The 13,693-nt window shown below is 53.6% G+C and overlaps 1 protein-coding gene across 1 annotated transcript; it reads right to left on the reverse strand.

Moving 5' to 3' along the window:
- Positions 1 to 867: 867 nt before the first annotated feature.
- LOC308149140 (GTP-binding protein 2-like) lies at positions 868 to 12,298 on the reverse strand (the record flags this gene model as incomplete). Its single annotated transcript, XM_080520810.1, is given in 22 exon segments — positions 868 to 1,020; positions 1,022 to 1,096; positions 1,098 to 1,160; positions 1,303 to 1,310; positions 1,313 to 1,337; positions 1,339 to 1,445; positions 1,448 to 1,466; positions 1,531 to 1,702; positions 3,630 to 3,688; positions 4,757 to 4,892; positions 4,989 to 5,067; positions 5,070 to 5,118; positions 5,120 to 5,156; positions 5,158 to 5,185; positions 5,188 to 5,205; positions 7,902 to 8,076; positions 9,602 to 9,784; positions 9,786 to 9,800; positions 10,287 to 10,398; positions 10,540 to 10,724; positions 11,349 to 11,375; positions 12,116 to 12,298. Coding segments are annotated over 22 exon segments (1,884 nt in total). The 3' UTR covers positions 868 to 891.
- Between the last annotated feature and the right edge of the window lie 1,395 nt (positions 12,299 to 13,693).

Genomic DNA, 13,693 nt, shown 5'->3' on the forward strand with positions numbered 1-13,693 from the left:
AATCCAGTATTTTCTGGAGTACAAGCCGCTTCTTTTTCCCAACGGGGGTTAACGGGCTTCACGCCTCCAGATTCTACTTCCTCATGTAGATTCCTGCAGTTTTTAGCCTCTGCTTCTCCAGAACCTTCCTTAAAAGTGACATTAGTGCTCCTGGTGAGTCTCGTGCTGCTTCCCTGCAGCTGACCGCCTCATGATGCATTCAGGTGCATCACGTAAACTAGAGCGCTGAGGAATCTTCCTTCTCAGAATCACAATCAGCAAACAACCGATAAAATACTTTCTCAAGAGATAAAACACTAAGGCTGTTGTGCCTCGTGCTCCTGCTGCGAAGCTGCAGACACACATAACCACCGTGTTCAGGGACTTCCAGCACGATGAAACACACATTTGTGAGAATTGACGAAAATATGATCAATCCCCGTGTTCCTGCAGTGAAATTCTTGCCGTTACAACGTGGACGTCTGCAGCTCATCGTCAAGTTCAGCTTATATATGTTTGGTTGTTTGTTCAACTTTGCAGATTCAGCTGCTCCAGTGTGGAAAATCCGGTACGTCAAATAAAAAACCTGCGTGACTCTCCACACTGCACACCAGCGATGAAAAGAAGCAACCTCTGTTTTCCTCGTTCGCTGCGCTCGTCTGGAAAACGACTCCTCAAATCCTCCAAAGTAATCCGCCGGCCGCCGCACGGAAACAACAGGCGTCTTAAATCTGTCAATCTGTGGGCCGACATGAGATTAACGGTCCCAGATTAAGTCTGCTGGGGTCGTCCAGCTTTAACATCAGCTGGGAGGAGGAGGAGGAGGAGGGGGGTGGGGGGGGGGGAGGAGGAGGGGGGGAGCAGGAGGAGGAGGAGCATGGAGGAGGAGGAGGAGGAGGAGGAGGAGGAGGATCAGAGCGTGGACGTGGCGAGACAGGAGGTCTGGGTCTGAGGAACCTCCTGCTGTGAAGCGTTCAGTCCTACTGCAGGTTGAGGTTCTAGGTACTGGTTCTGGTCCTGGTTCTGGTTCTGGGAGGGGGGGCAGCAGGCGCAGGACGTGGCCGATGCCCTTGGTGACCCCCTCCCTGAACAGCAGCTTGGCGCCCAGACGCAGGTAACTCAGGGTGCTTCAGGAAGCGGAATCGGAACCACCGCCCGCTCTCACCGGTCCGCAGCTCGTCCTGCACACACACACACACACACACACACACACACACACACACACACACACACACAGACACACACACACACACACACACACACACACAGAGGCGTTACAGCGGCTGTGGCGCCGTCGGGCTAGCGTGCGTAGCGTTAGCGTACCTTCCCAGGAGCGAGTCCACGGTGGCCGTCTGCCTCAACGTTGCCCACGTGCACCGTGACCTGTGACCCCCGGCGGAAGGTCTTGGCGTGGAAGAGCAGGACGATGGCGGCCTCGAACTGGCAGCAGATGGTGGGGTTCATCTTGGACTGACCATCACCATGCCCTGCGGCGGCGCTCACTCATTACAGGGAAAACACTCCGGAGCCGGCGTGCGGGCGACCTCTGACCTTACGCAGCAGCGAGCGGTCGAAGCTCCCCAGGGCCAGCGTGGCGGCCTGGCCGGCCCTCAGCACCCTGCAGGCCGAGCGGTTCCTCTGGATGCTGCCCACCTTCAGACGCAGGAAGCGCCCCTCGTCCGTGGGCCCCACCACCAGACGCTCGCCCTCCCGGCACACGCCGCTGAGGAGCAGACGTCACACCGCCATCATCCACACCTTGGAAACCTGTTCAACGCCGCCGTCACTCCGGCAGCAGACTTAAAGTCCCAGTGAGATGAAGGTTCCACCTCCAGAACCCTCTGGTGTCTCTTCTAGAACGTTTTCCTGCTAACTGGCTGAAGGTCAAATGTTAAAACACGACAATCTGAGAGAAAATAGCCGCTAAACGGCGCCATTTCCTCTGCTGGGCGGAGCTTCTGACAATAACAGAGTGACATCAGGAGTTGTGCACACGCCCAAGTTGTGTTTACATTATGGAGGATCAGAGTTTTGACCACGAAGAGGCTGAATTGAACCAGATTTCATCATCATGGTCATTTCAAACCCAGTGATTGATGAAGAAGACACAGAAGGTGGTTCTGCCATCGGTGACCCCGTCTGGAACATGTTTGAGGAAGCAGAAGACGCTTCGTCCTCCATTCGTCCTCGTCTCCTCGCCTCAGCAGCGCCACTTTTCACCTTTGAGGCTTTGAGGCTCCGGACTTTTGGCAGAACGACCGGCTTCCTGGATCCAACACGTCCAAGAGCTAGAAGACTGAATCACTGAAGACGAGTCCAGGTGTTACTTCATCGTCTACTAGCTGCCCAAGCTAGCGGCTCACGCTAGCCGCGCAAGCTAGCGGCTCCCGCCGCCCGTGCTCCTTTCCTCCTCTCTGGTCTCTTCCAGGCTCAATCTTTCATCAAGGCTCATAAAACTCCGACTAGAACTTCAAAACACTATAAAAACGTGGATATTTAAGAGGAAACAAGCCGATATAAACACAACAGATCGAGATGCACAACTCTTGACGTCACACATAGGCTCCGCCCACAATGGCCCACGAAGGAGAAGGATTCCCCCGATTTCGTCGGCTGGAGATTAAAAATTCAAATAACTTTGTTATGCGACAACAGTGGAGGGGCGAGTCGGAGAACCTTAGAAGTAGAACCCCAACTATCGTTTTCTGCAATGTAGTGCGTTACGTTTCACTGGGACTTTAAACAGTCTTGGACGTTTTCCAGGAAACATAATCTGGTGTTTTCTCATCATTCTCACATTGAGGTTCCTTCAATAAGAGGAATTCCTGGTTGGTGTTCTGGACCTCGGCAGAACCAACAACAATAAAAACAACAACAACAACGTCTGGATGGTTCTCATGGTCGTTTAAACTTCACAATATGACTCTGAGTTAAAAGAAGAACAAACTGAAACTAGTGCAGCACCTGTAACGAGCTCCACCCACCTGTAACGAGCTCCACCCACCTGTAACGAGCTCCACCCACCTGTACATAGCTCCACCCACCCACCTGTACATAGCTCCACCCACCCACCTGTACAGAGCTCCACCCACCCACCTGTACAGAGCTCCACCCACCTGTACAAAGCTCCACCCACCCACCTGTACCGAGCTCCACCCATCTGTACAGAGCTCCACCCACCCACTTGTACATAGCTCCACCCACCTGTACATAGCTCCACCCACCCACCTGTACAGAGCTCCACCCACCTATACAGAGTTCCACCCACCTGTAGAGTTCCACCCACCTGTACAGAGCTCCACCCACCCACCTGTACAGAGCTCCACCCACCCACCTGTACAGAGCTCCACCCACCCACCTGTACAGAGCTCCACCCACCTGTACAGAGTTCCACCCACCCACCTGTACAGAGCTCCACCCACCCACCTGTACAGAGCTCCACCCACCTGTACAGAGTTCCACCCACCCACCTGTACAGAGCTCCACCCACCCACCTGTACAGAGCTCCACCCACCTGTACAGAGTTCCACCCACCCACCTGTACAGAGCTCCACCCACCCACCTGTACAGAGCTCCACCCACCTGTACAGAGTTCCACCCACCCACCTGTACAGAGCTCCACCCACCCACCTGTACAGAGCTCCACCCACCTGTACAGAGTTCCACCCACCACAGTGCCGACGTCAGGAACGGAGTAGATCTCGTCCACCTGGCAGCAGAAACACACACACACGCACGCACGCACGCACGCACGCACACACACACACACACACACACACACACACACACACACACACACACACACACACACACACACACACACACACACACACACACACACACACACACACACACACACACACACACACACACGGAGGATTACTGTACTCTGGTAGTTACTCTGGTACTTGTACTGTCACGAGGCAGGGTAAGGTTCTCCACCTGGGATGTGCAGGTGGAGGTGGGAGGTTCCTCCACCTGCACTGCTGCAGTGAAGCTACACCTTCTTTTACTTTATTTAGCAGCCTTTGATCTTTGATCATGATACTTTATTTGATTATGATACTTCATTTGATCATGATACTTCATTTGATCATGATACTTTATTTGATCATGATACTTTATTTGATCATGATACTTCATTTGATTATGATACTTCATTTGATCATGATACTTTATTTGATTATGATACTTCATTTGATCATGATACTTTATTTGATTATGATACTTCATTTGATTATGATACTTCATTTGATTATGATACTTCATTTGATCATGATACTTTATTTGATTATGATACTTCATTTGATTATGATACTTCATTTGATTATGATACTTCATTTGATCATGATACTTCAGAAAAAGATCCTGGATGTAACTCAGGATGTGGAAAACGAGCGTCGTCACAAAAATTGCAACTGAAGCGATTTAGAAAAGATTTTCTCAAGTCTTGAGAATCGAAATCCTAATCAGAGAGAATTCGTTTAAAAAAGAATCAATGAAATAAGGGTTAGGAGATATTTTGCCTGTTAGCAGTTAGCAGTTAGCAGCCTTCTTAAGATATCACAAACATAAGAGTCAACAATAACGACTTAAAACTCCAATATTCAGGGAGGCCAGACGAGTCCTTCTCCACCCTCAGCTGGTCGATCAGCTCCGCCTCTTCTCCTCCGGGGGGTGGAGGAGGAGGAGAAGCTCCGCCTCTCTCTCCAGGGGGTGGAGGAAAAGAAGCTCTGCCTCTCCTCCTCCGGGGGGTGGAGGAGGAGGAGGAGTTTACCTGGAACTCAGTGAGCTGCTGCATCAGCTCCTCCTGCTCCTTGCTGCTCCCCAGGGGGGGGAGGACGTTCAGGAACACCTTCAGCAGCTCCAGACTCTCTCCGGACACACTGGACAGGGTGAAGATGGGGGTGATGCTGCACACACACACACACACACAGTATTTTAATCAATGTATATCAATAGTCCCACTTATTTAATGTTCAGCAGGACCCCCCCCAGCCCCCCCCCACCATGCAGACTGGGTGAACTGCTGGGCCGCCGTCACGGCGTCGTCGGGGCCGGAGACCAGCAGGGGGACCTTGTTGCAGCCGGCTGCTTCAGGACCCGGTCCAGCTGGCGGACCGTCCGCTCCACCGCGCCGCCGGAAACACAAGTCCACCTTGCTGACCACGATGAGATGGAACCTTGAGCGCCATGGCCAGGCCAGGTGCTCCCGGGTCGTCCCGGCTGGGGGGACAGAGGACAGACAGACAGACAGGTGTCTTCATCCCAACACTGTTTGGTCATTAGTATTCAAACATGGTAAGTAATAGATGAATTCTAATAACTAGGAACGAGACGGGGCACCACCGGAAAATCTGCACAGAAACTAATTGCCAAACTGTCAGTCTCTTTTGAAAAGAATGTATTTAAGTGAGTTAAAATTCTGTGTAAAATAGAACAATGTTAGTAAATACACAATAATCACCAGGCGGCTCTGGTGGGAGCGTCACAGTTGCTTAGCAACCAGATAACCAGGACCTGCGCTGGGATATGGGGGCGTTGACGAACTACCAGGAACTCTTTAAAGTTAAACTTGGTGGACTGGTTAAATACGTCCAGTTGATTATAAAGAGGCACTTTTCTTTGACACGTCATCACATTATCATGTGCAGCAGAGACGTTACAGTCAATACATGCAGTTTGATCTCCGTTCATTTTAAAAGTCGTTCCCAGCGTTTTCTGTTTCCAGGGTCTCAATGGCTCTTTTCCTTCATCAGCCTCATGTGACCAACACTGCCCCCTTCAGGCCAACGGGGGCGTTTCACCCACTGGGAGAGTTTGACCAACACTGCCCCCTTCAGGCCAACGGGGGGGTTTCACCCACTGGGAGAGTTTGACCAACACTGCCCCCTTCAGGCCAACGGGGGCGTTTCACCCACTGGGAGAGTTTGACCAACACTGCCCCCTTCAGGCCACCGGGGGAGTTTCACCCACTGGGAGAGTTTGACCAACACTGCCCCCTTCAGGCCACCGGGGGAGTTTCACCCACTGGGAGAGTTTGACCAACACTGCCCCCTTCAGGCCAACGGGGGGGTTTCACCCACTGGGAGAGTTTGACCAACACTGCCCCCTTCAGGCCAACGGGGGAGTTTCACCCACTGGGAGTTTGACCAACACTGCCCCCGTCAGGCCAACGGGGGAGTTTCACCCACTGGGAGAGTTTGACCAACACTGCCCCCGTCAGGCCAACGGGGGCGTTTCACCCACTGGGAGAGTTTGACCAACACTGCCCCCTTCAGGCCAACGGGGGAGTTTCACCCACTGGGAGAGTTTGACCAACACTGCCCCCTTCAGGCCAACGGGGGAGTTTCACCCACTGGGAGAGTTTGACCAACACTGCCCCCGTCAGGCCAACGGGGGCGTTTCACCCACTGGGAGAGTTTGACCAACACTGCCCCCTTCAGGCCAACGGGGGAGTTTCACCCACTGGGAGAGTTTGACCAACACTGCCCCCTTCAGGCCAACGGGGGCGTTTCACCCACTGGGAGAGTTTGACCAACACTGCCCCCTTCAGGCCACCGGGGGAGTTTCACCCACTGGGAGAGTTTGACCAACACTGCCCCCTTCAGGCCACCGGGGGAGTTTCACCCACTGGGAGAGTTTGACCAACACTGCCCCCTTCAGGCCAACGGGGGGGTTTCACCCACTGGGAGAGTTTGACCAACACTGCCCCCTTCAGGCCAACGGGGGGGTTTCACCCACTGGGAGAGTTTGACCAACACTGCCCCCTTCAGGCCAACGGGGGCGTTTCACCCACTGGGAGAGTTTGACCAACACTGCCCCCTTCAGGCCACCGGGGGAGTTTCACCCACTGGGAGAGTTTGACCAACACTGCCCCCTTCAGGCCACCGGGGGAGTTTCACCCACTGGGAGAGTTTGACCAACACTGCCCCCTTCAGGCCACCGGGGGAGTTTCACCCACTGGGAGAGTTTGACCAACACTGCCCCCTTCAGGCCAACGGGGGCGTTTCACCCACTGGGAGAGTTTGACCAACACTGCCCCCTTCAGGCCACCGGGGGAGTTTCACCCACTGGGAGAGTTTGACCAACACTGCCCCCTTCAGGCCACCGGGGGAGTTTCACCCACTGGGAGAGTTTGACCAACACTGCCCCCTTCAGGCCACCGGGGGAGTTTCACCCACTGGGAGAGTTTGACCAACACTGCCCCCTTCAGGCCACCGGGGGAGTTTCACCCACTGGGAGAGTTTGACCAACACTGCCCCCTTCAGGCCAACGGGGGCGTTTCACCCACTGGGAGAGTTTGACCAACACTGCCCCCTTCAGGCCAACGGGGGCGTTTCACCCACTGGGAGAGTTTGACCAACACGTCCAGAATAAAGACGATTCAGACAGGAAGTCACTTCATCATCACAAGTTTTATATATTTTGAGGTGTTTTCACGTGTTTTTACTCTCCTTTAGCAGCACTTGAGACGTTTTATCTGAAGTACCTTCAGTACTTCAGCAGTACTTCAGCAGTTTCTGAGGTAAAGCAGCAGTACTTCAGTAGCAGTACTTCAGTAGCAGTACTTCAGCAGTTCTGGAGGTAAAGCAGCAGTACTTCAGTAGCAGTACTTCAGTAGCAGTACTTCAGTAGCAGTACCGGAGGTAAAGCAGCAGTACTTCAGTAGCAGTACTTCAGTAGCAGTACTTCAGTAGCAGTACTTCAGTAGCAGTACCGGAGGTAAAGCAGCAGGTCGTCAAATGAATGAATGAAACTATCAGTGAAAGTCGAGACTCATTTTACTGCATCAAATATTCAAGTGTTCTTTACTTTGTACCAGACGTTTGGACCTTCAGCTGTGTGTGTGTGTGTGTGTGTGTGTGTGTGTGTGTGTGTGTGTGTGTGTGTGTGTGTGTGTGTGTGTGTGTGCGCCCCACCTATGCCGGTGTTGGCGCTCACCACCAGCATGGCGAAGTCGGGGCAGTAGCTGGTGAGGCCGAAGATGGTGGTCTTCAGGTACTTGTGGTGTCCCGCCAGGTCCATGAAGGTGATCATCTTGGACGAGCTCTCACAGATGTCCTCCGCCGTGCGGGACTCGCTGTAGTTCACCACCTGCAGGGACACCACCCCCCCGCTCCGTCAGGCCTGTGACCAGTGACCATGTGAGCCTCCGTCAGTAGGAGGGTGGAGGTGGAGCTGCTGCACCGACCGAACCAAGAACCTTCAAGGTGGAGCAGAAGAGGAACTGACAGAACTGAGGACACGTCTCACTGTCCACCACGAGGAGGACGCAGTGGACAGACAACCCTATCCTCCCTCTCTCCATTCTCTCTCTCTCTCCCTCTCTCCCTCCCTCCCTTCTCTCTCTCTCTCCCTCTCTCCCTTCTCTCTCTCTCTCCTTCCTTCCCTCTCTCTCTCCCTCCTTCCTTCTCTCTCTCTCTCCCTCCCTCCTTCCTTCTCTCTCTCTCTCCCTCCCTCCTTCCTTCTCTCTCTCTCCCTCCCTCTCTCCCTCCTTCCTTCTCTCTCTCTCCCTCCCTCTCTCCCTCCTTCCTTCTCTCTCTCTCCCTCCCTCTCTCCCTCCTTCCTTCCCTCTCTCTCTCCCTCCTTCCTTCTCTCTCTCTCCCTCCCTCCTTCCTTCTCTCTCTCTCTCCCTCCCTCCTTCCCTCCCCCCCTCCTTCTCTCCCTCCCTCCTCTCCCCACCTCCCTCCCTCCCTCCTTCCTTCTCTCTCTCTCCCTCCCTCCTTCCCTCCCCCCCTCCTTCTCTCCCTCCCTCCTCTCCCCGCCTCCCTCCCTCCCTCCTTCCTTCTCTCTCTCTCTCCCTCCCTCCCCCCCTCCTTCTCTCCCTCCCTCCTCTCCCCGCCTCCCTCCCTCCCTCCTTCCTTCTCTCTCTCTCTCCCTCCCTCCCCCCCTCCTTCTCTCCCTCCCTCCTCTCCCCGCCTCCCTCCCTCCCTCCTTCCTTCTCTCTCCCTCCCTCTCTCCCTCCTTCCTTCCCTCCCTCCCTCCCTCCTTCCTTCTCTCTCCCTCCCTCTCTCCCTCCTTCCTTCTCTCTCTCTCCCTCCCTCTCTCCCTCCTTCCTTCCCTCTCTCTCTCCCTCCTTCCTTCTCTCTCTCTCCCTCCCTCCTTCCTTCTCTCTCTCTCTCCCTCCCTCCCCCCCTCCTTCTCTCCCTCCCTCCTCTCCCCGCCTCCCTCCCTCCCTCCTTCCTTCTCTCTCCCTCCCTCTCTCCCTCCTTCCTTCTCTCTCTCTCCCTCCCTCTCTCCCTCCTTCCTTCCCTCTCTCTCTCCCTCCTTCCTTCTCTCTCTCTCCCTCCCTCCTTCCTTCTCTCTCTCTCTCCCTCCCTCCCCCCCTCCTTCTCTCCCTCCCTCCTCTCCCCGCCTCCCTCCCTCCCTCCTTCCTTCTCTCTCCCTCCCTCCCTCCCTCCTTCCTTCTCTCTCCCTCCCTCTCTCCCTCCTTCCTTCTCTCTCCCTCCCTCTCTCCCTCCTTCCTTCTCTCTCCCTCCCTCTCTCCCTCCTTCCTTCTCTCTCCCTCCCTCCTCCCCCCGCCTCCCTCCTTCCTTCTCTCTCCCTCCCTCCTCCTCCTCCTCCCTCCCTCCCCCCTCCCCCCCCCCCCCCCCCCCCCTCCCCCCCTCCCTCCCCCCACCTCTCCCTTGCTGTTGAAGCCCAGGATCTCGAAGCTGATGCTGGACGTCCGTCCCGTCTGGATCTCGTGCAGATGTCTGAAGAGGTTGAGTCTGGCCCGTCCTCGCCCGTTGTCCAGCTCGCCCTGCGTCAGGACGCCCAGCAGGGTGGACTTCCCCGAGTCCACGTTCCCCAGGACCGCCACCCCGCAGGTCCAGGAACTGGGGGGGCACAGGGGGGGGGCCATGAGGAGGAGGAGGAGGAGGAGGAGGAGGAGGAGGAGGAGGAAGAGGGGAGGACGAGGAGGAAGTAGAGGAAGAGAAGGAGGAAGAGGAGGAGGAGGAGCAGGAGGAGAAGAGGAGGAAGAAAAGGAAGAGGAGGAGGAGGAGGAGGAGGAGGAAGAGGAGCGGGAGGAGGAGGAGGAGGAGGAGGAAGAGGGGGAGGAGGAGGAGGAAGAGGAGGAAGAAGAGAAAGAGGAGGAGGAAGAAGAGGAGCGGGAGGAGGAGGAGGAGGAGGAGGAAGAGGGGGAGGAGGAGGAGGAAGAGGAGGAAGAAGAGAAAGAGGAGGAGGAAGAAGAGGAGAGGAGAAGAGGAAGGGGAGAAGAGGAGGAGGAGGAGGAGCAGGAGGAGCAGGAGGAAGAGGAGGAGGAGGAGGAGGAAGAGGAGGAGGAAGAGGAGGAGGAGGAGAAGAGGAGGAGGTTCTCTGACCTGCTGGTCATCAGGAACCTTGCGGACCAACACCTCAGCGATCTTGCGGGTGTTCCTGTCGGAGTCGTACTCCACCTCCCTCTCCCTCAGCAGGGTGATGTCCGCCCCCACCCTGAGCTCCACCCGAGTCGACACAACAAGAGAACACACAGACCCAGAGATAAGCCACGCCCCTTTTTTCCACTTTCAAATCAAATAACTTGATTCATTCCCTCATCCCCCCCCCCCCCCCCCTCCCCCCCCACAGCCCTACTTCTCGGCCATCCTCCTCAGGGTGCGGAGTGAGGCCTCCATGTCGGCCTCCGTCAGCCCCACCAGCAGCCCGTTGTCCTCCACCCCGATCTGGTACACCGCCTCGCCCCGCCCCTCCTGCAGCCGCCACTTCAGCTGCGTGGCCAGATGTTCGAAGCGGTACTGGGTGGGGTTGACCAGCTTCAGCTGCAACACACCGTGATGTCACCATGACATCACCGTGACAATACCATGACGTCACCGTGACGTCCCCGTGACAATACCGTGATGTCACCGTGACAATACCATGACGTCACCGTGACAATACCGTGATGTCACGGCGACGTCACCGTGACATCGCCATGACATCACTGTGACAACACCATGACATCACCGTGACAACACCATGACATCACCGTGACAACACCGTGATGTCACGGCGACGTCACCGTGACATCGCCGTGACATCACTGTGACATCACTGTGACAACACCATGACATCACCGTGACAACACCATGACATCACCGTGACAACACCGTGACGTCGCCGTGACATCACCGTGACAACACCATGACATCACCGTGACAACACCGTGACGTCGCCGTGACGTCACCGTGACAACACCGTGACGTCGCCGTGACAACACAGCTCTGACGTTTCAGACTAACAACTCCTGTTGGTTCATTATTGTGATATTAATCAAACAAAGAGATTTTTCAACAGCAGATGATTCAGTCACACATTTAAACATCATGTTTGTCTCAGAACAATTTAACGTCACTAATATTGTAAATGAAGTCACAGTGACATCACAGAAGGGGCGGAGCTACCTTGTACTCGATGTTCCCCTCTTCAGCCTGGAACAACGAGAACCACAAGGTTAGTGTGACGAGCCGCTCTGGAACATTGAAACCCTGCAGGGCCTCATGGTTCCTTCTCCTCCTCATCAGGGCCGCAGCCCTGCAGGAGAACACGTAGGGCCGCGGCCCTGCAGGAGAACATGTAGGGCCGCATCCCTGCAGGAGAACATGTAGGGCCGCGGCCCTGCAGGAGAACACGTAGGGCCGCGGCCCTGCACGGAGAACACGTAGGGCCACGGCCCTGCAGGAGAACATGTAGGGCCCTGCAGAACCCCAGTTTGACACTTCTGCTCTATACATTTATGTTTTCACTCGTACTCGAAATCCATGTTTTACTGCTACAAGCCTGGGTTCTAACTCTATAAGTCTATGTTCTACCTGTACATGTCTAGGTTCTACCTGTACAGTTCTATGTTCTACCACTATAGCTCTATGTTCTACCACTATGGTTCTATGTTCTACCTGTACAGTTCTATGTTCGACCACTATAGTGCTACGTTCTACCACTATAGTTCTATGCTCTACCACTATGGTTCTATATTCTACCTGTACAGTTCTATGTTCTACCACTATAGTTCTATGTTCTACCACTACAGCTCTGCCCTACCACTATATGTACTACCAGCACAGCTCTATGTTCTACCACCACAGCTCTATGTCTACCACCACAGCCCTATGTTCTACCACCACAGCTCTATGATGAGGGGCAGGACAGCCTCCACTGCGGGATATTTTACCTCCGGGGGTAAAAACGGCGGCGACGTTTTGTTGTTCTTGTTGTTCTTCTTGTTCTTCCTCTTCCGGCCTCGTTTCCCGCGCCTCGGCCGGGACTTCCTGGACTTCCTGCCGCTGCTCCCGGAGCCCGGAGCGGGTCTGCGGGCGGCGGGAGACCCGGGACCGGCCTGGGAGGAATCCACCATGTCTGCGGGGAGGAGGGGGGGCCGGGGGGGGCAGGGGGGGGACCGGGGGGGACAGGAGGACCAGGAGGACCGGGGGGACCGGGGGGGACCTGGTCTTTGCAGTGGAGGCTTGTCAGCGTCTCTCTCTCTCTCTCGAGCATCACTGAAGCTTCCAGCCTTCCTCCTCCATCATCTTCATCATCATCATCGTCACGACTTCCGCCTGCAGCCTTTCACAATAAAAATGCTGAAGCTCCAAATAAACATCGTCTAAAACCCTTTCAAGCTCGTCTTACAACCACTGCTGCGTCACTTCCGGTATTCTGGTATTATCATCAGCTGCCCTTTGAAAGTAATTAGTTACATTACAGTATTCGCGTCTCTGAATTCTAACGCGTTGCGTCACTTTTGCATGACTTTGGTGTGACTTTGACCAAAATAAGCAGAACTGTGACGAGGAACTCGTAAATGGTTGAAATGTAGATTGTTGATCTGACATCTTGTCTTATTAGAGTAAAGATCAGGATCAGATGAAACTGGTGTCCTCAGTCCATTAAAAATAAATTCACTCATTAATCGCACAACTTTCTTTAATTAATTGCGATTAATCACATTTTTTGTCCTGAAGACTGAAGCTTGTAATGAGATTTATTCAGAGAAAACCACAGAATTAATGTCGACTCAACACAGAGACTATGTTTAAATTAAAAGACTATTTTTAAAACGTCCGTTTAGCTTTTGGTGAAACTGTTTTTCTCCACGATCAGCAAAATAATAAAAACATAGATTAATTAATAAACGCCTGACATCAGTCTGGGTTTAGTTAGAGTGCAGCTCCTCCACTTTGAGGATTTTAATATTTCTACAAACAAACTTGTGAAATTATTACATGAACTAAGTGGCAATAATATACTGACACACACACACACACACACACACACACACACACACAGTATAAATTAATATTTTACCAGTATTTCCTCCAGTTTCTGCAGTTTGGTGGCTCCTGGTCAGCCAACCTGGCAACCTGCTGTTTAGCTGCAGAATTACTACTGCGGTCTTTGATCTTTTCAAAGTAAAGTTATTGACTTTCACTTTCTCAATCAGTAGTCAGGAAACTTTTAAAGTGAAACTTTCTGCCTGAATATAATTCCACTGGGTGTCGTTCTGCTCCGCTGAGGGAGGAAAGTAAAACTACATTCATTGTTCAATTATTTTAACGAATTAAAGGTTTCAAATCAATGAACTAAATTAATGTTATTTTTGACAGCACTAGTAGATATTCTATCTACCCCAACCCTTTTTATTGTGGTTGTTCAGTTTAGATCAAAGGTTCAGGTACTGAGATTAATTGAACTAATTCACATCAACTGAACCAGAAACTCTGAATTTCCCGTCTCAGAATCGGTCGACTTG

Source organism: Blennius ocellaris, assembly GCF_963422515.1.
Source record: "Blennius ocellaris genome assembly, chromosome: 3".
Classification (NCBI taxonomy): domain Eukaryota; kingdom Metazoa; phylum Chordata; class Actinopteri; order Blenniiformes; family Blenniidae; genus Blennius; species Blennius ocellaris.